At 37.9% G+C, this 27,534-nt stretch overlaps 1 protein-coding gene across 2 annotated transcripts in view; it reads left to right on the top strand.

Moving 5' to 3' along the window:
• PLCG1 (phospholipase C gamma 1) overlaps nucleotides 1-27,534 on the top strand; it is a 110,445-nt gene that overhangs the window by 67,859 nt on the left and 15,052 nt on the right. For both annotated transcript variants that reach the window (XM_034413928.3, XM_087889175.1), the window contains 21 exons: nucleotides 727-811; nucleotides 1,771-1,854; nucleotides 2,216-2,238; nucleotides 2,985-3,054; nucleotides 5,304-5,405; nucleotides 6,794-6,912; nucleotides 7,806-7,891; nucleotides 9,306-9,426; nucleotides 10,861-11,029; nucleotides 12,898-13,020; nucleotides 15,283-15,384; nucleotides 16,682-16,869; nucleotides 18,370-18,570; nucleotides 20,724-20,843; nucleotides 20,986-21,166; nucleotides 21,655-21,732; nucleotides 23,360-23,463; nucleotides 24,141-24,237; nucleotides 25,554-25,626; nucleotides 26,155-26,312; nucleotides 27,420-27,516. In XM_034413928.3, coding sequence (XP_034269819.2) covers nucleotides 727-811; nucleotides 1,771-1,854; nucleotides 2,216-2,238; nucleotides 2,985-3,054; nucleotides 5,304-5,405; nucleotides 6,794-6,912; nucleotides 7,806-7,891; nucleotides 9,306-9,426; nucleotides 10,861-11,029; nucleotides 12,898-13,020; nucleotides 15,283-15,384; nucleotides 16,682-16,869; nucleotides 18,370-18,570; nucleotides 20,724-20,843; nucleotides 20,986-21,166; nucleotides 21,655-21,732; nucleotides 23,360-23,463; nucleotides 24,141-24,237; nucleotides 25,554-25,626; nucleotides 26,155-26,312; nucleotides 27,420-27,516 — 2,381 coding nt within the window. The remainder of the gene's footprint in view (nucleotides 1-726; nucleotides 812-1,770; nucleotides 1,855-2,215; nucleotides 2,239-2,984; nucleotides 3,055-5,303; nucleotides 5,406-6,793; nucleotides 6,913-7,805; nucleotides 7,892-9,305; nucleotides 9,427-10,860; nucleotides 11,030-12,897; nucleotides 13,021-15,282; nucleotides 15,385-16,681; nucleotides 16,870-18,369; nucleotides 18,571-20,723; nucleotides 20,844-20,985; nucleotides 21,167-21,654; nucleotides 21,733-23,359; nucleotides 23,464-24,140; nucleotides 24,238-25,553; nucleotides 25,627-26,154; nucleotides 26,313-27,419; nucleotides 27,517-27,534) is intronic.

The following is a 27,534-nucleotide window of genomic DNA, read 5'->3' as shown; positions in this document are numbered from 1 at the left end:
ACCCATTTCTCAATTAATATATGAATTTGAAAAAAAGCAAACCTCATTTTCTACAGTTTTTAAGGAAAAAGAAGGGGAAAACATGCTTATTTTGAAATAATTTGAATTGTTTGGAAAAGAACCACAACAATTATAATGACTATTTCCTTTCAAGTAATACAATCTGAGACTGCTGGTTTTAATAGCTACTCCAATATTAGTAATTTTGGAAATACTTCAAGATAATTTCATCTATTTGTCCAAGGATTGCTGATAGTTTTGTGCCATTATTTTTTCCATTCACTGATTAGCTTGAAGTGTTTTTGTCCATTTTTAAGGAAGAAATTATAAGATTTTGGAAAACTTAAGTATAATCAATTTAAATCTGACAGTTGGAACATCAGAAAACTGGAAGGAAGCTTATATAAAAATCCAGTTTCCATAGTGATCCCACAAAGCCAGAATCTATGGGAGAATAACAGGCAAGGTTAGGAGTTCATGCTTTACAAGAGGCCAACATTGACTACTCTTAACAACCATTCTGAACTGTGTCAGGAGGATGACAGGTGCAGCATCTGAGGGGTGGAGTGGAGGAAATGCTTTTATCTTTTCATAATAATGCTTGGCTTGTTTTACTGTGTTTTCAGTCTATCAAGCAGTTTTGAGAATTTGATAAGTTGACAATGCATAAATACAGAAATATGCCCTCATTCATTTATTCTTTTTTTCCCTACCCCGCTAATCTAGGATTTCTGCAAAAGACCTAAAAAGTATGCTATCTCAAGTCAACTACCGTGTCCCCAACATGAGATTTCTAAGAGAGAGATTATCAGTAAGTATTTGGTTTTTTCCTCCCTGTTTATATGTGCAGAGTTTTGATACTCATTGATAAAAGATGCAGCTTGACATACTATTGTATGATTTTTTATTGATTTATTTTTTGTGTGTCAAGTCATTGTTGATGCCTGGTGACTGCCTGGACTAGTCCTTGCAGTTTTCTTGGCAAATTTCAGAAATGGTTTGCCATTGTCTGCTTCCTAGGGCTGAGAATGTATGACTGGCCCAAGGTCCCCCAGCTAGATTGATGCCTAAAGAGGGATTAGAACTTCTGAATGTCACATTTGGATTTCAGATTGGTGCACCCTATGAATTAACCCATCTATTGAGATTGGTCTTGTTCTACTCAGACCAAGAACTTCATTGTTACTGAGAGTTTGAACCTGGAATCTTCTGCATTTATTTGTATGTTAGATTTATAGCCTATCTTTCCTTAAAGAGCTCAGGGTGGGGTACAAAGAGCTGTCTCCTCATTTATCCCACAATTAACCATATGAAGTAGGTATTGCTGAAAATATAACTGTCCCCTAAATCACCTGGTGAACTTCCTTGGCCAAGGGTGGACTTGAATCTGAGCTTCCTTGGTAGTAAACTTTAAATAGTACCTTAAATACTGTTTCTTCTTTTTATTACTAAATAAACCAGTCTTTCCCAATCTGGAAGTCTTCCCATGTATGTTATCCTGAAATCCCAAATTGCTGAGCCCACATGGCCAAAGTAAGTTAAGGAAGATTGGGGAAAGATAGTAAGAGACCTTGAAAATGCATCCCTGTTTTGTACATTTAAGATGCATTACTAAAACACAAAAGTCTTCCCTTCCCTTCTTTTATAAAATGGTACAAGAAAAAAGCAGTGGGTGCTTTATTTTCCACAAATGAGATAATTCATCTCATATATGATAGCCTAGTAGCATATTTTATGATTTTTGTTTACTTGTTTTCTCTTTACTATCAGGATGTGGAACAGAGAAATGGGGATATCACTTATGGACAATTTGTTCAACTGTACCAGAGCTTGATGTACAATGCACAGAAAGGAGTAAGACACTTCTGATCTTAATTCTGATGACATTTTTAAAAAAGAATTAATACATTTATTAGTCCACAGTCATTATTTTTGTCTTTCAGCAATATTTTGTTAGAGGCGGGTACTGTCGTTTCCTACATTCACTCACATTCGCACACATTTTCATGTGCCTATGCAAAAATCCATATATGCAAATTGATGACTGTACATTAGGAATCCCTGAAAAGTCTGTTCAAGACTTTTGTAAATTATACAGTGGAAAACAGCTTTATTATTTCTGTAAGAAGCAGTGTTGCAGCTCCTCTATTGACATTTGAAGTAGGATGCTTAAATTTAGTAAGCACAATGACTGATTTTTGTTTCTTCTATGTAGATGGCTGTTCCATTCTTAGAAAGGTAAACTGCTTTATTTCCTATTGGGGCTAGGATGGAAATTAAAATGGCTTGCAACTATGAGAATATGCTGATAATTAATCATTAGTTAATTAGTCAAAGCACAGATTATCCCTTCATAGTGTTCTCTTCTCTACTTTACTTCAGTGCACAAAATAGTGTGGTTGTATATTGTTGTATTGATCTGTTTTGGAAACATTATAAAATCTCAAATTCTGGGATAAGAGCTGCTTTTTCTAATAATTTGGTGCCAGCCATTGCAGAATTATGTCTGGTAGCAAAATGCAACATTTATGCAAATTAATTTGCTTTTTTACCAATTGCTGTGATAACAAAGTTCAGCTTTTCTTCAGTATTCTTGAAAGCTCTGTGATCAACTTTGCATTTGAAGTCTGTTATTTATTACTATCAAATGTGTGTCTGATACTGTCTGACAGCAATCCTTTATACTGATATGTTCTTTCTTCCAATTTTCCCTGATAGAGTCAGTGTAAAGGAATGAACTCTATCAATAGCCAAGCTTTATCTATTACTTTCAGTGCCATATTAATTTTGGCATTGTTTAAATATGACACTAATTCATAATGTGCTTTGTTTTTGGCATAACTTCATGTGCAAATCTACCATTGCATCTTCATGTTATGTATGAAAGTTATATGTAAACAGACTATACATTTAAGCTTGTTTGGTTTCGAGAAGTGGCAGCTGCCTTCTAACCAACCTGTCTTATCTTGTACTTTATCTTAAAGTGGGGAGAGATCTGAATACAACAGAATTTCTCTGTCAGAGTTCCAGACATTTTTGCTAGAATACCAAATGGTAAGTTCATATGAGACAGAGAAAGAGGGAGAGGGAGAGGGAGAGGGAGGGAGGGAGAGAGAAACACCATTCATGCACTAATGTTGTGAAAGAGTAAGAACCAAAATTTGATGCAGATAAAAGATTTGCTTAAGCTGAAATTGATCTCTGGTAATTAATGTGAATATGCCTTTCTTAGCAATCATTAAGAAATGATTTGCCATTGCCTCTTTTAAGTGTTGCTCAACTACTCTGTTTTCTGGTAATCTGAATGAAGATATGAAATGGGACATTACTCTCTAATAGAGAATTTTAGTACTCCGATATGTATAGATTAGATTTTCCTTTATAAATGTTTAAAAAGGCCTTAAAAAGACGGTCTTAATATAGAAAACAAATTTCAATCTTTCAGAAAAAGCTATTGTATATAGGTAATTTGAACAATATGAGAGGATGAGAGTTTATATAATGCAGTGCTTAAATACTCTGAGCTGGTAAGCATCCACTTTGAATCTTAATCTGGCATTACGCCATTTAGGCAGAGGCACTTCATTATTTGTTTTTTATATCAGTTTCATCTCTCACATTCTTCAAGTTTCTCTTAAGTTTTAAAGTTTGTCATCCTAACTATCTGATACATGCAAGTTTTTTAAAAAGAAATATTTTCCCAGGCCATCCACTGGGCTTTATAGCTGAGGAAGTATTAAAATCTAAATGACTTAGATGAAGTGATAGGATTGATGCTCATCAAATTTGAGGATGACCCAAAGCTTTTGGAAGTGTGCTGTAGGTGGATAAATTTCAAAAGACAGGCTCAGGATCCTAAAGGATCTTGATAGATTTGATGGTGAGCCCTAGGCAACAATGTGGAGTGATGTTAGGTTTCCCCTCTTAGGTAAGCAGAAAAAATAGCTGCAGAGGTACAAGATAGATTGTTGTATGACTTATGTGAAGGATCTTGCTTTCCTGATAGGTTAAAGATTGAGCTTGAGCTAAACATGTGCTTATATTGTCAAAAGAGGCATTGTAACCTTGGGCTATTGTTGTAAGGGTATGTGGGAATGACCTTGGGAGACACAAGGACAAGGAGAACAGCCATAGCACTAGGGGATAAGATAAGAGGCGGTCTGCAGCAAGAATAGGGGCAAATCAGAAGATGTTCCTAATTTCTGGCAGTGAGGGAGAAATGTACTTTCAGACTAGCAAGATTGATATTACCCATGCGAGGTGGTTCAAATAGAATGCATGCCTGAATGAACTAATTCTACTTTATTTCAAGGTTACATTAATAGAATCTTGCAAAATATGTTTCTTCCATGTGATCTTTACAGCCCAAGATACTAAACAGGGTCACTTTTGAGATGTTTGCCATGCCCCAGTTCCTGCAGTGGGCTAAGCTGCCTCTTATTCAGCCATCAGCCGTGGCTCTTACCCCATCTCCCAAAGTCATTCCTTTGTACCATTACAGCTGCATAAATAGAGGATAGTGTTGGGATCACATGGAGTAATTGTTCTGTCATATGCTTCACTGGTCAGTCTGTGCCTGGAACAGAAGTATTTCTTGACTCACAACCACAATAAGGACCGGATAATTTTTCATTAAGTAGTGTGATTGTTAAGCAGGACATCACATGCCTGTGACTTGTGACCTTCCCTCCCAGCTTCCTCATGGACTTGTCGGAAGCTGGGTGGGAAGGTCACAAATGGCAACCCCGTGGCCACAGGATGCTATGACTATCATAATTGTGTGGTGGTTGCCAAGCACCTGAATTGCAATCATGACTGCAGGGATGCTGCAATGGTTAGAACTGCAAGGAAATAGTAAGTCATAAGGGGCATTGTAACTTCAAATGGTTGTAAGTCGAGGACTACCTGTACTTTGGTTCTGGCCACCAAACAAAGGAGATAAAAGATGCTGAGATTAGATGAAGGATGCTGAGGAATTGGGAAGAGTGCAAAGGAGAGGGGTAAAGATGTCTTGGAATCAGTACTGTATCGCTGGAGGTTTTCAAGCAAATGTTGGACAGCCATTTGTCTGAGATGGTATGAAGATTCCTGCTGTGGCCAGGAGGTCGGACTCCAAAGTCCCTTCCAGTCTTATCTCTAATCCCACGTAGCTTTCCATCAGCAATACAGGGATAATAATTACTTGCTACTTTGCAAGAACATTATAAGGCTGGGAAAGGGGATGTTTACAAAATAGCTTGAACACTGTAATAAATAGAATATCTGGCTTCTCAAACTCCACCTTTCTCCATCCTCATATACAGGAGCTTTGGGCTGCAGACCTTTCCTTGGTGCAAGATTTTATGTTTACTTTCTTGTCAGATCCATTGAGAGTAATTGAAGAACCTTATTTTTCTTCCGATGAGGTAAGACTCTCAAGAATCTCACTAAAAAAAAAATAGAACAAGAATGGCTGGCTTTATAATTCCCAAATCATTGATATCAATGTTCTCTACATTGCATTGTAGTAAGTAATGCTACAATGTATTATAAAGGTCAATTCCATACATGGCAGGAAAGGAATATTGTAGCAAATTATATTTCCTTCTTTTCTGCAGATCTTTTCTTGCAATTTAAAATATTAAATAAGTTGCAACTTTGACTTTTCTAAGAAGAAAGATAAGACTTCTCATTGGTAATTGCTGGAATTATATTTAATTGACTGTAATAATACTGAGCAATTATGTAGTCCTATAAATTATAAGTAAGGATAATTAGTGTGAGGTGGAACATAGATAATTATATAGAAAGCATGCAGTTCATTGGGGGTTTGTTGTTTTCTAGGCCTAGCACAAAGTTCTAGTGTTAGCATGGAATGTTATCTCAGAAACAATTTTATCATATCTAGAGTATTCTCCAAGGCAGATGTAAAGGATCTGCCTAAATAAGCGAAGGACTTCTTAAGCAACTGGCCTTTGGTCAGCACAGTTTTGAATTGAAACAAAGTAGGATGTAGTTGTTCCAGACAGTTTTTAAGTCACTGGTGAATTTGTTGTCAGCCTGCATGCTTAAACTCTCACCCCTCCTTTTTTTGAGAGGGATGGGCTGTTCAGAAATAGGAAATATAAATAAAATATAATAAATATGAAACCATTAGTTGAGGTCATCTGCTAGTTTGAGGTTTGTATCTTTTGACTTTGGACCAGAAAAGGTTTGTATCTTTTGACTTTGGACCAGAAAATGATGCTGTCAAGATTTTGTTCCAGTGCATGGAGGTTGTGTGGGTTTGGATGGGGAGAATCTTCAACTCATTACTACCAAGACCTAGTGACTATGGGTGTTTCAACCATCCAGATTTGGGTATATTCCCTCTTTGACCTTGAATGGGGTTACACTTCCCCTTTTGGTATGCCTTCCAGTTTTTCTGGATTCAAAGATCCTTCAAAAGCAGATGTCAGTTTTGGCTATGAAGGCATTTGCATAACTTTGTCCAGTGATCCAGTTGTGTCCTTTCCTAAATTGGGAGGGCTATTCAGATAGTCACTCATGCCCTAGTCACTTCACAACTTGATTACTGCAATGTTCTCTACATGGAATTGATCTTGAAGACCACCCAGAAACTTTAACTGGTCCATATCAGATTTTCTCAAGCAGACTCCCTTCCTGCATCGTAATTGTGTATTTTTTAAACTATGAGAGCTGTAATCCAATACATCTGGGGAGAGTCAGGTGGGGGAAGTCTGAAAAAACAGCTGAGATTTGGGGGTTTTGTGTTCCATCTTTCACCTCCATTTTTTCCCTTCTTCTTGTACAGTTTCTCACCTTCCTGTTTTCCAAAGAGAACAGCATCTGGAACTCGGAATTTGATGCCATACGCCCAGAAGACATGAACAACCCCTTGTCCCATTATTGGATCTCATCCTCACATAACACGTAATGGAAAAATTGGTTTCTCTTGCTAATAATTTCTCCTGTTTGTAATTTGCTTTGAGAAGAGACCATGTGTGCAAAACTGTACGAAAAGCACCTTCTGGGATAACGATGCAATTCTTGGAATTACACTGTCTTACGTATCTCTGCAAATCATGAGGTGCCTGTTGAGTTTTGCTTTCCATTAATAGCAGCAGGTCAACACATGACTCAGTAATTTAGGGATCTTTAGATGAATAGAATCCTGATATGCATAATTACATAAAGATACCTCATTGTGTTATTTCAAACTTTTTAAAGGAAGAGAAATTTTGGATAGGAGCAGTGTGGGGCTAGAATGAATATAAGCATTTAATGTTACCCCAATGCAGGTAGTCCACAATTTACGACCACAATTGAGCCAAAAATGTATATTGTTAAATGAATCCCTGCAGTTGTTACATTAGTAACACCATGGTTAAGTGAATCTGGTTTCCCATTGAATTTGCTTGTCAGAAGGTCGCAAAAGGGGATCACATGACCCTGGGACACTGCAACCATCATAAATGTGTCAGTTGTCAAGCATATGAATATAAATCATGTAACCATGGGGAGGCTGCAACAGTTATAAGTGTAAAAATGGTCATAAGTCACTCTTTTCAGTGCCGTTGTAACTTCGAACAGCCACTAAGAGAAATGTTGTAAGTCAAGGATTACCTGTATACCGTGGAGGAGAATCTTTAAGCAATTGAGGGAGAGAAATCTGGGTCAGAGACTAATACAGTCTGATTGGATAGTATACATGAAAAAGTTGCTGATAAATTCTCTGTCGCATTTGAGCTACTGCTTTGTCTTTTTGATGTTATGATAATCCAACCCAACTGGCTTTTATGTTCATAACTGCCCCTTCGTCACAGATACTTGACAGGAGATCAGTTCTCAAGCGAGTCTTCCTTGGAAGCCTATGCTCGTTGCCTGCGCATGGGATGCCGCTGTATTGAACGTGAGTGCTGGTCTCTTCACGTTTTCTTTCCTCATCTGCCTAATAAGGATCAGGAAAGGTTGATCTCATACTGAACGTAAAAGAAATTGTACATGAGTGAAGGCTAGATCAAGTGGGTAGTGGAGTGTACACGCTACACACTGAATATTCCAGATAAAAGAATCAGATTGCAAGAGAGATGAAAGTGTCTACCTGAGATTTTACCTGAGGTTAAAATTGATTATATTGAGCTAAATCAAGGGTGTCAAACTCAAGGCCCACGAGCTGGAACTGGCCCGCGGGATGCTTAGATCTGGTCCACGGGGCTGCTCTGGAAACAGCCCGCGGTGCCTCTGCCAGCAAAAATGGAGCTCAGGAGGGCTGCGTGTGGCCCTCCCAGGCTCTGTTTTCGGCCGCAATGGCCACCTGCAGCCTTCTGCCAGTGAAAACGGAGTCTGGGGAGGCCATCGCAGCCGGAAACGGAGCCTGGGCAGGCCGCATGCGGCCCCTCCAAGCACCTTTTTTGCTGGCAGAGGGTTGCAGGTGGCAATCATGGCTGAAAACGGAGCCTCAATGTGTGACATCGAGCTGGTCACGCCCACTCTGGCCACACCCACCCTGGCCCCCCAAGGTCAAACACAACTCTAATGTGGCCCTCAATGAAATCGAATTTGAAATTCCTGAGTTAGATGGATAGTCAAAAATAAAGGCAGTTTCAAATATACATATATACCTTGCCCAGAGTTATTTGATCAGAGACCTCTGAAGGAAGATTTTCTTGTAACCTTGAAATGAAAGACACTCCTTTAGTGCCATGGAACTATGGGTATTATCAATGCATTGATAATTTTACTTTCCCAAATCTGTTTTGAAATGCCTTCCTTTGTGATATCACTTTCACTCCAGAGAAATAAGGAAAACATTTTCATTGAAATGTGTTCTACCTTGATTGTTAGGTGACAACAGCTACCGTATTTTTCGGAGTATAAGATGCACCTTTTTACCTCCAAAAAGAGGGTGAAAATCTGCGTCTTATAGTCTGACTATTGTCCTGCCCAGCCTCTGAAACCTCTGTTTGAGAGGCTAAAAAAAAAGCCTCTGAAACCTCTGTTTGAGAGGCTGAAAAAAAAGCCTCTGAAACCTCTGTTTGAGAGGCTGGAAAAAAAGCAAAGCACAGAGCTCACAACCAACGAACCTGTTGCTAAAGTTCACCTCTGAGAACAGCTGATTGGGGGTATTCCGGGAGGCCGATCCACCCCCAATCAGCTTTTTTCTTATTTTCCTCCCCAAAAACTAAGGTGCGTCTTATAGTCCGAAAAATACGATATTTATACTTACCTTTGGATGCAGCTTGATTTTATCTAAGATGATTAATTCCGGTATTAACTTATACTGATGAACTTTTAGTTATACTTTAACTGGCTATCTTTTTCAGTTGATTGCTGGGATGGTCCTGATGGGATGCCTGTGATTTATCATGGACACACATTAACTACAAAAATTAAGTTTTCTGATGTCCTCACCACCATCAAGGAGCATGCTTTTGTAACTTCTGAGTAAGTAGAATGTCAGTTGTGAAACCATGTTCTTTGGAAATTTGCCTTTCCCTAGCTCAGATACTTGAGCCCTAAATACTTACTTTATGGCACCTCATGCCTGTCTATAAAGTATTGTTTTGGTGCTAGGCTGTACGTGAAGTAAAATGTTGCACTGGCATGATAGCAGATAGTATAATATTCTATTTTATTCTATTTTTTTGCAAATGATGATCATATACAGAGAGTTTGTGTGTGTCTGTGTATATATTTGATAGCTTATTAGTAACCTTGACTATCACTGTGTTGTATCTTTTTATTCTTGATGAATGTATTTTATTCTCCTTATGTACACTGAGAGCATATACACCAAAGACAAATTTCTTGTGTGTCCAATCAGACTTGGCCAATAAAGAATTCTATTCTATTCTATTCTATTCTATTCTGTTCTGTTCTGTTCTGTTCTGTTCTGTTCTGCTCTGCTCTGCTCTGCTCTGCTCTGCTCTGCTCTGCTCTACTCTACTCTACTCTACTCTACTCTACTCTACTCTACTCTACTCTACTCTATTCTATTCTTCAACTTTTTTGGTATGAAATCTGATCCAGAAATGTCACTGGCATTTCACTAATTTTTCTCACAATCCAGAAGATTGGAAACTTGTATTCTTGAAAAAACATTATACTGTTGAAAGGGGAGGGGGAAATTGGAATTTTATCTATTACGACATTAAATGTATTTTCTATATTCCAAAAGAATCATATATTAGTGGCAACATTTGGTGCCTTTTAAATTGACACCTAGTAATGGGATTCTAAAATTTCAATTCCCTCAGTATTCCAGCTATTTGTTTTCAAAATAAAGTGTTCAAGCTTATGGACCTGATCTTAAAGGAGGATGGAATGATGATAGAACAACAGAAAATAGAAGGATAGCTAAACAAATCTTATAGGAGTCAAATGTTAATTCTTCAGGGAGTTGATCTGAAAGCCCAATTAGGCAAACTAATAACATAATTAAGATTAGCACCACTGTACTTACAATCCTATTTATATATTAAGAAAATTTATATGGCCATCAACTCATGGTGACTCCAGTGACTTACAGAAAGAAAACCCTAAATTAAAATTAAAATAAAACCACTTGATTTGTTCCATGTCATCCTGGCCCTAGGTCCATTGGCAAAACCAGGTCTTCAGGGGCTTTCAAAAGAATATAAAGTGGGGGCCAATCTTCTCTTTGAGGGATAATGTTCCAATGGGAGGGTCCATGGAGAAGACTTTTCTGGTCCCACTAGGGTTGGGACCTGTAACATATCCTGCCTGCCGCTTTGGTGAGTGGGGTAGATGTAACTGAGAAAAGACAGTCCTTCAACTAACCTGAGCCCAAACCATTAAAGGCTTTAGAGATGACAACCAGCACTTGGAATTATTTTTAATGATTTTGTTTCTTTTAAGTTACCCTGTTATCCTATCCATTGAAGACCACTGCAGCATTGCCCAGCAGAGGAATATGGCTCAGAACTTTAAGAAGGTCTTTGGAGACATGCTGCTAACCAAACCAGTTGATATCTCTGCTGATGGTTTGCCGTCTCCAAACCAGCTGAAGAGGAAGATTCTCATAAAGGTAAGTTCTTTTTGTAGCCTTTGTGAATGGGATCTGTGTAAAAGGTGACATAGGCATTGATGTTTCTTAACCTTCCCCCCCCACACACACACATTACTGCATCTTATTTCATAATACCTGGTCTTTAGGATCCAAACAATTATTAACCTGCAAGAGTAGGGATGATATAAATCTTGGCTTTGCAGTAGACACTTGATATACATGAAACCTACAGAACTGTTCTATACATCAATCAGTATTGCATTTTAACGATTAAGTAGGTGAAAATGAAAAATTTATAACTCTTGTTTGAATAACTCTATGCCCCCGCCCCCCCCAAAAAAAACCTTTTACAATTATGCTTCCTGCATAGCAAATGAAATTAAAAAATAATGGTTCCCTTAGTTTTTATTTCTTAAGCCAGCCTTCTTTAACTTGGGGCTTTCAAGTTATTGGGACTGTTACTTAAATAAACCCTTTAAATATATGGGAGAAATTCTGCCATGTGCATCAGAAAATCCAAACAGAAATTAAATGTTATGACACTCAGGAAAAGGTCTCTAGAGAATAGCATTTTTATAATTGTATATGCCTTGCAGTTACACTAAAATGAAATGTAGTACCCGCTCTTCAATCTGGAAACATGTTGCTAATTTTAGGTCTTCAGCATTCCCACAGATCTTTTACTTCATAAGGCCTTCCAAAAGCCACTTCATTTTTTCCCGTTCCATTTTTATCAGGGAAGTTTTCATTGGCTTGGAGCATATATTATTTTTTGTTGGAGAAATTTCATATGCAGTTGCTGTGAAAAAGCAGGCCGCTCTAAGGGCATTTCTATACTGCTGTTATTTCCACTGATCAGTCTTCAAATGCAGGTAGAAATGTTCACCACAATCACAAGCTACAAAATGCTGAGAAATAGCACAAGCCAATCAGTTCTTCCTGGTAGCTATCTCATAAGGGAGCTCAGAAATAACAGGGACTGCCATCCTCTCTGCATTGTAGGTACACCTAGTGAACATTTGCCCAGAAACTTAAAAAGAAGTGATTTGTAAGGGGGAAATGTGAAGCTACTTTGCTATGAAGGGGAAGATTCAAAGTTACCCCAGTGCAGGGATGAAATCCTCCCAGTTCGGACTGGATCGCCCGATCCGGTAGCGATGGCAGCGGGTGGTTTGGAGAACCAGTAGTAAAAATCCCTGCAGGCCCCCCCCCCCCCCATGCCCAGCTGAGCCGCACAATCATCAGAGGCTTTTTTTTTTACTTTTAAAAGCATTTTTTCTACAACCTCTTCGGCCGAAGAGGCTGTAGAAAAAAATGCTTTTAAAAGCCTCTGATGATCCCAGCTGAGTTGCCTGATCGTCAGAGGCTTTTAAAAGCATTTTTTTCTGCAACCACTTCGACCAAAGGTAAAATGCTTTTAAAAGAAAAGAAAAAATTGGCCATGCCCACCCAGTCACATTACTGCCACCAAGCCATGCCCACAGAACCGGTAGTAACAAATTTTACATTTCACCACTGCCCCAGTGGCTGAACTGAGAGATTGACTTGAGACCAGAAAAAAAATCTGGTCCCCTCCCTCCCCTCTCCCTCCCCTCGCCCGTCCCTCTTGGTATTTCCAGAAGTGCTGTGCCAAACCAGAAAGAACTTGGCTCAAGTGGGAAATACAAATGACTCTGTAGGATAATAATAATAATAATAATTTTATTTCTATACCGCCCTTCTCCCAAAGGACTCAGGGCGGTGTACAGCCTATTTAAAAACACAAGACAAAAAGATCACAAAAGAGTATAGTTAATTTTGCACTGGAGTACATGCTCTCTCCTAATTCCACTCTAGATTTTTACTAATTTGTTAAAAGAACTTGACATGTATATTTCTTGCTGTAGCACAAGAAACTGGCTGAGGGCAGTGCTTATGAAGAAGTACCATCATCTGCAGTGTATTCAGAGAATGACATCAGCAACTCAATAAAGAATGGAATTCTGTATCTGGAAGACCCAATCAACCATGTGGGTTTCTTTGTATTATTTTACTGTTACTTGGAGCTGACTGATTTGTACAATCATGCATAAGCTGTTGTTCTAGGGCTGTATAATACACCCCTCCTAGTCTGGGGCTCAGTTCCCCAGAAATTGCCAAACCTGGCTACAATTTACTTTATAATTTTAATACAGAGTGCATAACTCTGAAACACTAGGTCTTCTGAAATCCTTGAATATAGTCCCCAGAGTCACAAGTGTTGACTCTGAAAAGAGCCTTGGTGGTGCAGCAGACTAAATGCTGTTAAATAGCACCATCTGCCTGCAATTACTGCAAGTTCAAATCTCACCAGGCTCAAAGTTGACTCAGCCTTCCATCCTTTCGAGGTAGGTAAAATGACCCGGATTGTGAGGGCAATAAGCTGACTTTGTATAAAAAAGAACACCGCTTGGGGGGCGGGGGGCGGGCAAAGCCCTATTAAGCAGGTATATACAAAAGTATGAAGGCTATTGCTTAACGCATTGTAAGCCGCCCTGAGTCTCCGGAGAAGGGCGACATATAAATCGAACCAATAAATAAATAAGTGTTAAAAATTGTAATTTTTTTTTTATATAGCAGACAGGGCTGCCCTTAACTTTTGGACAGTGGACCAATTGCTGTTCCATATCTCCAGCCTGGAAAAAATATTCACTCCTAATTGATTTAATTTAATTAATTTTTAATTAAATACATTGGGTTTTAAAAATTATTTATATTATTATTGTGCCTTCAAACCAGTTTTGATTTCTGACTGACTGCTTGCAGTTTTATTGGCATCTGCTTCCTTTCAGGCTTTGAGTTGCTGGCCCCAGATCACCCAATAAGGCAGGACTAAAACTCACAGTCCCCTAGTTTCGATTCCAATACCTTTAATATAGCACTTAGTCAGCATATTGCCCCCAACAATTTGGGACCTTGGAAAGATGGAAGGCTGAGTCAACCTTGAGACTTGAACTGCCAAACTGCTGGCAGTCAGCACTCAGCAGAATTAGCTTGCAGTACTGCATTCTAACCACTGCACCACCACATATTTAACCATTACACTGAATTGGTTCTCAGTAATCATAATAATTAATTATCTTAATGCTGTTGTAGCCCTATTTCTTTGATTCAACTCCGCCCATTTTGATTTAGCTTGCAGTGCTTATTTGAAAGCCCAGCTCAGGTTCTTGGCCTGATAAAGTTCTGTGGATCAGTGGACTCAACTTGATAGGGATGCTGAAAATGTCTGCTTTTTTCAGAGATTCACACAAAGCTTTTCCTGCCACTTTCAGTACAGCATCCCAATTGTGGCGTTATAGTACGGATTTCCATGCTGAAAGACAGAGAAGAGAAATGATTGCTTTTCTTTGTCAACACTCTTAAATGTTGCCATATGATGTGGGCAGGTTGCTTCAGTAAAAATGTGTCTGGGATTAAAAACGCCCATGACTTAATTTGTGAGAATGATATAAAGCTATTACAAAAGGTAGTACTGACCCCAGATGAAGCAATGCTTTTTGCCTAATCACATAATCATTAATAACCCTGAATAATTCCTGGCATTGCTTAGTTGTTCTGCAGATTTTTATGTATTTATTTATTTATTTTTACAAACAGAAGCAGTTCAGGGTTTGTTTTTTTTAAAGAGGTGGATAGTTGGTTTCAAGTTTTTCATTCATTGGCCCATGGAGAAAGAGAGCTTTGTCAGTTGCTCTGCATAACTCAAGACTACGGGTTTCTGCTCAAAAGACCTATCAGTCTGAAAAAAATTAGCTTAGATAGGAAATGGAAATAGGAGTATGCAATTATGACATTTACACATATCTGGCTTGGTTATAAATTTAGTTAATTTGTGCCATCTCTCAATCTAGCCTATTCCTTATGATACTTCTTTGGACAGAAGATTGGGGTGGGGGGGAGCCCTACTCAGAGGAGATTTAGAAGAAACTTCACTACATTCCAATTTCTTGGCCCATTGTTAGAATTACATAATTTTGTATTTCCCCTAGCTTGCAGACTTGAAAGATTTTATTTGAAGAAGGTGTCGAGGAACTCTTAGTTTTAATATCAGCAAATCATTATTTGGATTGAACATTTCATTTTTAACATCCAATGTTTAGAAGTTAATTCATGAGAGTCTCAGCATAACACTTTTTTTCTCCTCTTGTCATAAAACATCTGCATAGTCCAGATTAGTGAATTTTATAAAGCTTTGTCCTTTATTGAGACTATTCCAGGATCAATTTAATTACTGATGTACATTTCTACAGGACTGGAATCCTCATTATTTTGTCTTGACCAGCAGTAAAATCTATTACTCTGGAGAGACAACCAGTGATTTAGGAAATGAAGAGGAGGAAGAGCAAAAGGAGGTATGTGAAAGAAGATATCCTGGAAGACTAGAATTTTTTTAATGGTAAGAACAGTTAAATAGTGGGTCATTCTGCCTAGACCAATGGTAGATTACCCGGGACGGTTTTCTGTACAGTATTTCTGCATTGAGCAAGGGGTTGGATTAAATTGCCCATAAAGTCCCTTCCATTACATATGTTCTGCATTTATATGATTTTATGACATCATGAGAAGGAGTTAAATATCTTCATTCTTCTTAGTCTTTGATGGGAAGAAATCTGGAAGAATCTACTTTTTCTTGAATTGGAAGGAGCTGTGTGTTTAGCTTTACCCATCTTGAATTTCCTGTGGGAAAAATCTAGCTTTGTAATGATATTTCCACTTAACACTGATGAAGTTGAAAGCTAGGACTAACGTCAGTCTGGAAAGGGTTAGAAGAAGGGCATGTTTATACTTTCTGCTTGCAATCATGAAAGACTAAGAAGAAGAGGGCTGGAGAAGATTGTCTAGCATACATGTGCCTTGTAGTACTGTATGAGGCTTCAGATTTGATTTGAAATAATTGTTCAGAACATGTAGAACAAAGGCAGCACTTGTCTGAGACTCATTAAAACAGCTTAGCCCTTGTCCCTAGCATGCAAAAGACCTTCCATGGCAGTTATGCAATCCTAGAAACAAATGCAGGTGCTTTTAATGAGTCATTAAATGCTGCATTCACAATCCTGAATGTGAACCAGCTCTTCCCAATTGAATCCAAAACTTTGCCAAGTCCCAATACTTTGGATTTTGCTGGCTGGCTCTCCTATCACTCAGGCTTGGAAATCTCATTCTCCTTTTTCTGACAAGTTTATTAGAGTGGGGTATCTTATAAGGCTAAGAAAGAAGATCTTTGGAGGAATGTCCTTTGTTTCTGCTTTTGAAGAATGAAAGGAAAGAACTCTGGGTAGTGCATACAGCCAGAAACAATTGTAGGTTATAAACATAAAAAGCTACTTTATACAACTTCCTAAAATGGTTTGTTATTTACTTTAAGTGAATTATTTTCTGAAATGTTAGCATTGCATGTTGCCTGGAGGCAAGAGATACATGACTTGAGCCCTATCTGTTTGTTTATGCTGTGGTGCAATAACAAAATGAAGGTATTTGGGGAAACCGGGAAAGTTTCTTGTTGCATTAAACCTTGGGTTTGGATGTCTATACTTGGAAAATAGAGATTGCTCTTCTTCCAATATAATTGTGTCTTTCTACCTTCTCATTCAGCCACTCTTGGTCTGTAGGCTACTAAATCAAGTTGTTTGCTTTTCATATCCATGGCAGACAAGCAACAGCACTGAACTCCATTCCACTGAAAAGTGGTTCCATGGCAAACTGGGAGCAGGGCGTGATGGGCGCCACATAGCAGAGAGGCTGTTAATGGAATATTGTGTAGACACTGGAGCCCCTGATGGCTCATTCCTGGTGCGAGAAAGTGAGACCTTCGTTGGTGATTACACACTTTCCTTCTGGTAAGAATCCTTTGGGCATGAAATCGTTACCTAAAATGCTCACATTCAATAGGGGAATAATACAATCATTAGTTCTGCATCTATGAGATCCAAAGAGTTTATGTCTGTTAAGGAAATCATACATATCTTACTGGTTTAAGTAAGAATTGGAAAAGATGCCAAATAGAGGGAAATTTGCAAGAATGCCAAATAGAAGGATATTATTCTCATTCTTGTTGCATTATCTGTAGTTCATGCAATACCTAAACTTATCCATTATCCAATAAATAATGTCAACTGCAGCAGTAATTTGCAAACTTTTACATTACAACATTGTTACTGAAAGCTTTTGCAGACTACCATGAAATCAGCCATTTTAAAGTAAAAGGCTTTATTCATAGAGAAAAGTAGAGGTGGCTGTTTTATTTTGCAAAAGAGTAAAGAATTTGGTTGTAGAAGTCTCTGTTTTTATAGGTTTTTTTTTAAAAAAAGCTTCCTACGCACTCACTTATAGCAGCAGGAGGATTTGCTTCTTCAGAATCCTCTTGGGCTTTTCTATGGGGGAAAAAAACTACTAGGACTAGAATAGGGAAAGTCAGAAGCAGAGAGGCTGGAATCAAAGAACCCTGTTATGGTGACAGTGCACTGCTCCTCCTATGAGGAGGACCAGCTCCAAGTCTACTAAAATTTATGAGTGGATGAAGAAGATTTAAGATTTAAACCTTGGGACTAACATGCATGGCTTCAGTCTTACACTTTGCTGTTGTTAGTTTCCAGTATATTGGCTGTTTCTACCGTGTTTCCTCGAAAATAAGACTCTGTCTTACATTTTTTGAACCCTAAAATAAGCGCTTGGCCTTACTGCCATGCACTCAAAAGCCCGATTATCAGGGATGTCTTATTTTGGGGGAAACAGAGTAATATTGGCAGTAAAACTAGCTTGTCAAGAGTTGTGTTCTTGAATCTCTGACTGCAAGTTTTCCGAGTCAACAGTTGGTCTGGTTAGAGCTTGACGAAACAGTAGAAGCTAATGATTTCTGTAAAGCTTTGTTGGTTTCCCCCTTTTTAATGATTAGTTTGGGCCGTGCAGGTTCACTTGTAATACATATGGCTACTTTATCCTCTTTGTTTGGGGAATATGAAATAGGTTTTCAGCATTGCACAAACACCTAAGAATGCCTTGAGGAACAAGGAGAAGAATTCACTGCAAGAAAGCAGAATAGGCCTGTCCTCCGCCTCCTCTCAGTGCTAAATTAAAGAAAGGTATTGGATTACCAAATATGCAGGCCTCAGTCAGTAAATTACCTGACTCATTCTCTCATATTTATTTTCTGGCAGTATAATTAGTGTTGTTGGGCAAACATAATCCACAATAAGATACTTTTTAAAAAAAAACCTTAGGCTGCCACTCTAAATATATCCACTGGAAAGTAATGTGCACTGAATATTACGAGTTTATCTTTGAATAGCCATGTCTAGGGCAGCATAATTAATCCTTGTTTTGTTGTTTCTCTTACACAGGCGCAATGGGAAAGTGCAGCACTGCCGGATCCATTCTCGGCAAGATGCCGGCAGCCCCAAATTTTTCCTCACTGATAACCTGGTATTCAATAGCCTCTATGATCTCATTACTCATTACCAGCAAGTGCCACTCAGATGCAATGAATTTGAAATGAGGTTGACGGAACCCGTGCCTCAGACAAATGCACATGAGAGCAAAGAGTAAGGCAATGAAGGAGTCACGTTTTATCCTTGGTTTCTCTGTCTGTTTCTGTTTCTATTTCTGTGTCTCTGTCTCTGTCTATCTGGTGTCTCTGTGTCTCTGTGTCTCTGTCTCTCCCCCTCCCTCCCTCCCTCCCCTCCCGTCCCCTCTACAATCATCCTCAGAGTTCTCTGGCAGGTTACAAAGTTACTTAGGACAGACAGAGTCTCTTAATTCCTTAAAGGCAAAAAGAAATGTATAAAATAATAAAATGCCATGAAGAAACAGCCTAGAAAGATATAAGATAAAAATCAAACCATGTCTGCTTAGTGTTGAAAGGATTTATGGTTGGTGCCAATAAAGTTTCTCTAGGAAAGATGCTATGGGTAGTCTCACAATTGAGAATGCTTTCTTTCTTACAGCCACTTCTTTTATTTCATTATTCTGAGACACATTTTTAAAGTTTATCAATATAGAAATTCAAGTAAACGTTTTAGTCCTTCAATTCTAATAGAATTCTGTCTGCAAATTTCTAGTACTAATGAGTGCTGAAGTTTGGATTTAGCAGATTGAGTGAAGATTTGGGGTTTAAACCAGCTCTTCAGTGCTCTTGTTTTATGCCACTGATTGCATTGACCTCCAGCATAGTGTTGTAATCTGTTTTGCGTCAGGAAAAAAAATACATCTTTATAATAGTTCCATGCCATTTGACCTGTTCTCAGCATGAACATTTCATTTCTTATTTTAAATTAAATAGATACAACTGGACCGTCTGTTCTCAGCATGAACATTTCATTTTCTATTTAAAATATATTTTATTTTAAACTTAAAAAATACAAGAGGAGCATTCAGAGCATTTGTTACAACTGATCCAGTGATTTTAATAAAATAAAACCTTTAATAAAATCTTACAATCAATTTGTAACAAATTGGTATCCTCTAGATAAGTACAGTGTCTATCCTGCTAATCAACTTAGGAAGGCTAACTTGATATCTAGAAGTTGTTCAAAATTTCTAATATGCCTTCTTGGTTGTATTTACTGAGACCATGATCATAATATAAAAGAAAAATAAGCTGATTCTTCTCATACAGAATCAGCTATCCTTGGCCTGGCGCAGATATAACTCTTGTTACATATCTGTAATTAAGAATAAGCCATAGAATCGTGTTTTTTCCTCCTTTTTGGTGTCTTAATTATTTACCTACTGACATCTCACACAATCACTAAGTCTACGCTTGTGGTAACTAAGCATGCCAATTTAGAATACTAGTTAACATTTAGACTATGTTTAATGTTGGTACAAATGTAATATTTTACAATGTCTTTGTTGAACTGGAATCATAACTGATAATCCAGAGCCTGCAGGACAATCCATATGTGACTTGCTTCTGACTTTTTAACCAAACAAGCTTTTGCATTTCTACCAGGAGTGAGAAAGAAAAAAGACTTGGCTTGTAATATTGAAACCAATAATTTTTATTTATTTTATTTATTTATTTAATTGTTTGTCAACAAGTACAAGGAAACAAGTATCAGTTATAGACATAGACACATGAAAACAATGGCACAAATAAATGGATATAAATAGGTAAAACATAGCCATAAACACATAAAATGATTACATATAAATGGGAACAGTAGGACAGGGATGGTAGGCAGACTGGGGCACTTATGCACGCCCCCTTAGGGATCTCTTAAGAAATGTGTAAGGTCCACGGTAGGCAGTTTAAGGTAAAAGGTATGGGGGTTAGAGAAAGTAACAACAGGATCAGGTAGAGTGTTCCAGACATTTACTACTCTATTGCTGAAGTCGTATTTTCTGCAATCAAGATTAGAGCGGATTACATTTAGTTTGTATCTATTGATAGCCCTTGTATTGTGGTTGAAGTTAAAGAAGTCATTAACAGGTAGGACGTTAAGGTAGATAATCTTGTGTACTAAGCTTAGGTCGGAACATAGACGGCGTAGTTCAAGGTTATTCAGACCTAAAATTTCAAGCCTGGTGATATAAGGAATTTTATTTTTGGGATCAATCATATCTCAAACCTACAGGGAAACAGCCTAGTATCTACTTTTTTTTCTTCTTGAAGCAAAATTAATCTTAGCATCCAAGTATTTATCAGAAATTGCTGCCTAGGAAATAACCTAAATTATTTTATTTTTATTCCCAGATGGTACCATGCTAATCTCACCCGGAATTCAGCTGAGCGCATGCTGATGAGGGTGCCCCGGGATGGAGCCTTTTTGGTGCGCAAGAGGAGTGAGTCAAATTCCTATGCAATCTCTTTTCGGTGAGTACATTTGCCAAGTGCTGTAGATTAATTCTTATATCTGCCCAAAGTGAAATGTTCCCTGCCTATGTGCAGCATTCTTCAACCATTATCTCAAGGTTATTTAGAAAATTAATTGCTGGTCTGGTCTTTTGTCTTCTAGGGCTGAAGGAAAGATCAAGCACTGCCGCGTGCAGCAGGAGGGTCAGACAATCATCTTAGGCAATTCAGAATTTGACAGCCTGGTGGATTTAATCAGCTATTATGAAAAACATCCATTGTATCGCAAAATGAAGTTGAGATATCCTATTAATGAAGAAACACTGGAGAAGATTGGGACAGCCGTGAGTATGGCACTAGGTCTACACTGGGTGGAAGCCAGTATCTTTCTTCTGGGGTGCAGTTAGGACCATACTTTTATGGTATTTTTAGAGTTTCACTTTCTGGAAATGATGTCCTTAATTCGTGGTACGGCTGGGTACCCAAAAGACCTTAATTTTTTCTCCTAATCTGATAACTGACCATGTGCCTCTTTCTGCAGAGGGATTTTTAAAATTTATTTTATTTAGGTATTTATTTATACCCTACCTTTATTACTCTTATAAATAACTGAAAAGTACTCTTTCTCCTACAACAACTATTCTGAGGTGAATTGGCCTGAGAGAGAGTGACTGGCCCAAAGTCACCCAGCCAATTTTCGTGCCATGGATTTATTCCTCCTGTATTATGTTTTATCTCTTTAAATGATTCTGTTACATATTTGAACAGTTTTGTCTAAATAATTAGCAAATGAAAAGTATACAAAGGATTGTATTGCATTTGTGTTTGTTAGGAGCCAGATTATGGTGCCTTATATGAAGGACGGAATCCGGGATTTTATGTGGAGGCCAACCCTATGCCAACCTTTAAGGTATTTTCCCTAACTCCTTGGTTGATATCTTGATTAAGCTAATAAGAGTTAGTAAATTTTCCTACCAGGCTTGCAAGTCTTTTTAAGATCTTCTGCAGAAACTATAAGAACAGTTTTGCTTTATATACCTGTATGTTCTCACTGTCAGACCTACTAGCAAGAGTAGTTTGTGTTAAGAAGTTGTAGGTGTGTGTGTATTAAACTCCCATTTTCAACACTATAGTTTTGATTTGCATCAGGCTTTTCTATGAATATTGTCATAATTTTAAGAAACACAATATCCTAATTCTAATCAGAGAATGATATGACATTCTAATTCTAATTAGTACAGTGAAACTTACCAGCTGGCAGAAGCAGGAATGAATTTTAATTATGTGCTGTAATTTCCCTATTCTTGCATAAATTTTTGTGAGGAAGGTTTTAAAAATGGATCAGCATGTTATTTTTCTAAATGTTTCCTTTCTGCAACTGTTAGTTTACTATATTGTACATATGCAGTTACACTTTTCTACCCCAGGGACTATAAACTATCTGGTTTGTGTATATAATGGGGCTGGAGGGACCTCAGTAGTAAACATTAAACCTGAGATGGAATCAGTTGCCAAAAATCAATGAGGTAGGAAGTACATATATGAAAACTGTGGTAAAAGTTATTTTACAAGTAATACCGTATTTTTCGGAGTATAAGATGCACCGGAGTATAAGATACACCTACCTTTTTTGGTGAGGAAAAGAAGAAAAAGAAATCTCCCTCTGTCTCTGCCTCTGAGCAATTTTGCCTCGTTACAGCAAACAGCTGCTTTATTTTCATTTTCGTTTTCAGCATAGTTTGATTAGCACAAGGGGAAAAAAAATCTGCTCCAGCAATTTTCTTCCTTGCAAGCAAGCAGTAGAGCCCTGCGCAAAACAGCTGAGAGCAAATCAGCTGAGAGTCGGGAGGCCGATCTAATCAACTTGTGCTAATTAGGCTGAAGCTGAAAGGAGCTGTTTCACGACTATAATGGAGGTGCCCATTATGGTCATAAGTAGTGATGATTGTAAAGCAGGCCATCACGTGATTATCCTGATTTTAAAACTTTTTTTGCAGTGGTTGTTTGGTGAATTCTCATGGTTGTTACGTGAATCATAATTGTTAAGCAAGACTATTGTTTGCTCGGGTGCGTTTTTCCTGAAAAGGAATAGTAAATACCAGCAAAAACATAGTAAATCATGGTCATGTGACTGCAGGGGGCTGCAAACAGCTGTAAAGGCAAGCTAGTTGCCAAGCACCCAAAATGCAGTTAGGTCACAGGGAACAGTTGTTGGATCTTCAGGATTGGGTCATATGCTACCTTTTGGTGGTCCGTCATAAGTTTGTAAATCGAGGACTATTTGTAATAAATCCTTGTTGGCTTTCCTGTTAGAGATCTTGACAAATCCGTTTTGAAATGTTAACTTTGTCTCCACCCCCACTACCCCCTCACACACACACACACACTCATCCTGTCAAAAGTAGATAGAAAAAGGTAAATAGACAAGTGGATTCTTCTATAACTCCTTAGCAAAACTGCTTCACCTTCACGGATAGGTACACCCATCCCAATTATTGCCATAGTTACCTTGCCTCATTCTTGTGCCTTTCTTTTAGTGCGCTGTCAAAGCTTTGTTTGACTACAAAGCACAGCGAGAAGATGAGCTTACCTTCACCAAAAATGCAATCATCCAAAACGTAGAAAAACAAGAAGGAGGCTGGTGGGTATAGCTATTGTTCTGAAGATAATGAAATCTTTCTTATGCTCCCCCAGAAAAGATTTGATGATTCCTCCATTTTTGATATTAGTTTAATGAAAGTTTGTTTCATTATGTGATTGAAGCACGTAAAATGAGTTTATATAATTTGTATGCATAGAGCTAAAGGCATGTTTATCAACAGAGTCACTTGCGCAGCTGCTAGACTATTGACATATTACTAAAAAGTAGTTAGGAAAGAGTTAAATTCAGTAGAAGGAAGTGATAGGCTTTGTTATTTCTTAACCTACCACTTCTCCCCTATATATTTTCTCTGCTGTGCACTGCATATTCTTTCCTAATTATATCTTAATATTTATCCTGATCCTGTTTTGAATTAACCTTCAAGTTCATGGTCACTTTAACTTGAGTTCAAACTATTTTGATAGACTAATGATTTCCTACACACAATAGAAAGGGAGACTTCAGGTTTTTTTTCCCTTCAGTTTGAGCATAACATTCTTCAGAGAGCATGCCCTCTTCTTCTTCACTGTTGATGTTTCCTCTGCTCAATTAGTTTAGTAAGTTCTGCAATTAAGTTTAATGCCACCAATTTCAATTTTGATAACTGCATTTGGTATGTAATGTAACATTGCTGTAAAATGTGTATGTATTTGCATGAGCTATAATTTTTTTTTCAGGTGGAGAGGAGATTATGGGGGTAAGAAGCAACTGTGGTTTCCCTCTAATTATGTAGAAGAAATAACTAGTCCAACTGGCCTGGAGCTTGAGAGAGAGGTGAGTTCTTGTTTTGGAAAAAGAACAGAAAACTATAACATTTCAAAGTCTCTTTTTAAAAAAGCAAGTCTTCAGTCTGATTACAGGTAGTCCTCAACTTACAACAGTTCACTAAGTGACCATTTGAAGTTACAATGACACTGAAAAAAAGTGACTTCTGACCATTTTTCATACTTACGAGCGTTGTAGCTTCCCATGGTCACATGAATAAAATTCGGATGTGTGTCAAGTGAATCATATTTATGATGGTTGCAGTGTCCCAGGGTCATGTGATTCCCCTTTTGCAACCTTCTGGCAAGCAACGTCAGTGGGGAAACCAGGTTCACTTAACAACCATATTACTAATTTAACAACTGCAGTGATTCACTTAACAAATGTGGCAAGAAAATTTGTAAAATGGAGCAAAACTCACTTAACAAATTTCTCACTTAGCAACATAAATTTTGGGCTCAATTGTGGTCATAAATTGAGGACTGCATTGCCTTGAAAGAAGGCTATCTGAAAGATCCCATCCTTTTGTCTAAGGTTGCCCACCCATCTTATATGAGCAAACATACCATCAGTTATGGAGCTGTATCTAGCTCAGTCTCTCTTTGTATGCTCTCAGTTAGTCTCTCCCCTCCCCTCCTCCTCCATTTTGTCCATAGTTTTGTTTAGCTTTCTGTTCTTACTATGCTTAAGCACTCATTTTATGTGTTAGGTTCTCACTCTGACCCTTGACTGGTTTATTCTTTTTACTGCATTATAACCCCTACTTCAGATGGATGCTTGCTGTGGCAAACAGAGTAGAGATGCCTTTAGGAATGAATAATGCATGTGTAGGTCATCTGCATGAATCATGTGCACAAAGGATTTAAGCTAGAAGTGTTTTGCCCCTGTTGGTTGTTTACCTTCATGTATCATCATTTAGAAACATCGTTTTTTTACAAATGAAGGGCAGCTGTAGCTAAACTGTTTTCCCTCTAAACATCATAACAGTAATGATCAAAATTATTTTACTGGCTTTCAGCATTTATTATCGACTTGATCCTTACTACTCAGAAATTGCAGGGGTGTAGGAAGATACGGAAACTGAATAGTCGCAGCTAGAAGCAGAAAAGGGAGAGAGAATATCAGGGAGTAATATAGTGGTAGCTAAGGCAAAGTAAAGCATTTTAATAGTTTTGTAATATGCTAGGCTGCTTTTTATCATGTGTGTTTTTAAAAAATAAAATGCATTGATCTGAATAAACATTATGGATCGTCCTGAAATTTGTATGGCAGAGCAAACTACAAAATGTAAAATCTTTACTAATATACTGTGTTTTTGCTTCCAGCAACAGCTAGATGAAAACAGCCCTTTGGGAGATCTACTCAGAGGGGTACTGGATGTACCATCATGTCAGATTGGTAAATTATGGAGGGAAAAGGGGGGGGAATCAATTTTATGCCCTGTTTCTGTAGAATTTCCTTCCTTATTAGTGAGCCCGGTAGATGCAAAACCAGTTTGTTTTTTAAATAAGCAATTGTAAATTGATCAGTGACACAGTCTAGCCTTGTCTGCATCCAGACAAACGTGCAAAAATAGTGGTAGATTTAGAACTACAAGATAGAGACAGTGAGAAAAGGATAACAGTACAGAGAATTTTAAAACGGTTCCTGTTCCACAGAAGAACATTTAAATTAGGTGCTAGATGCTGAGAAATTCAGGACTTTTTGAAAATGGTCCATTGTGATATGTTTAACAAGAAACCAGGACAAAATGTACATATCTAATTTTCTTTTCTTTGTTTCAACTTCTAAATTTTTCAACTCGGTGATGCTATTGAGACCTTTTTTTTGACTGAAACCCTGATTGTAGTCATTTATTCCTGTTGATGATTATGAAGATCTAATGACAATCTCCTATATTTTTGTTCTTTGCTCATCTTGACATAGCTATCCGCCCTGAGGGGAAGAACAACCGTATGTTTGTGTTCTCCATTAGTATGGCATCTGTCTCACGATGGTCGCTGGATGTCGCAGCTGACACCCATGAAGATCTGTTGGATTGGGTGAAGAAGATCCGTGAGGCAGCCCAAACTGCTGATGCCAGGGTAAAGGATGCTTGCTTTTAAAACTTTTTCAGAGTCAAAAAAAAAAGCCCTTATTCACATCACAATATGATGAGTATAAAGTTTTTTTCCTCACATGTTGACCTTGAAAAAATTAACTGGTTTCATGGGCTGAACATAGTTTGGGGGAATTGCTTTATCAGTTAGAAACGCCACTTTTCACACTGAAGACCAGGATGGCATGTTCAGGACTAAGAATCCTTATTAAAACACGTTTGGGAATGGCTCAATTTCCAGTTCTATTCTTGGTTATGAATCTATTGTTATTCCAGCAGAAATTTCCAAATGGGCTTTGCCATGACAAATGGAAAGAAGGTGGTTTGATGGGGTGAGGAATGAAATGATTTTGCTCCTCCCTGGTTAACATTTTTCACTTGATCCCATCTGCACCTCTATTTTGCACCACAGAAAAATCTGTTTAGGCTTATATTTCTGGGTTTTGGTCTTCCATCACTTCTAACTCCATACTTGTCAGACTGCTAGAAATTGACACTCTGGGTGCATGCTCAGGTGTCTATATGCGGCTAGCTTTTTCCCCCAATGTTGAGCTATATTCAGAACTAAGAACAGAATAGTTATGATTCAGAATTGTCCCAAATATTGTGATTATTCTCTTTATTGCAATAATATATTAGAACATCTTATTCTTGCAGATGTGTTTCCTCAGCCTTGTAACCTGACAGGAGATTCCTTCCCTCCTTTTTCTTGGTTAAAATACAGGACTCACACTAGATTTTGTAGGAGTTGAAGTCCAAGTCAGTAGACCAAGTTAAGGACTGCTGATTATGGGTGTAGTAACATGGATCAGAAAAGCAAAATTTCATTTTCATATTTAGTGTCCTTGCCACTGACTGATTCTCTGTTGTTTCTATCACGGAGTCTCTCAGTATATACTTGACAGGAAGAGAATATAAATAGAAAATAAATGGACAAAACTCAGGAAAAGTAAAATATTGTTTAAAATTGATGAATGTTGCTGTTTCTCATAACCTATAATTTAGCAAATTGGGCAATCAACATTGTACTAATTCCAAAGCTATTCATCTTTATCATGAACCCTGAAATTTGTTTTAAAAATTATTTTGTAAGCTCTCTGAAGGGAAGATGATGGAACGGAGAAAAAAGATAGCTTTGGAGCTTTCAGAGCTTGTAATCTACTGTCGTCCTGTTCCCTTTGATGAAGACAGTAAGTATTCATGATTCT

Source organism: Pantherophis guttatus, chromosome 3 (genome assembly GCF_059756535.1).
Source record: "Pantherophis guttatus breed Tessera chromosome 3, ASM5975653v1, whole genome shotgun sequence".
NCBI lineage: Eukaryota > Metazoa > Chordata > Lepidosauria > Squamata > Colubridae > Pantherophis > Pantherophis guttatus.
The sequence above is the reverse complement of the archived record's forward strand: the minus strand, read 5'-3'. Positions and strand labels throughout refer to the sequence as shown.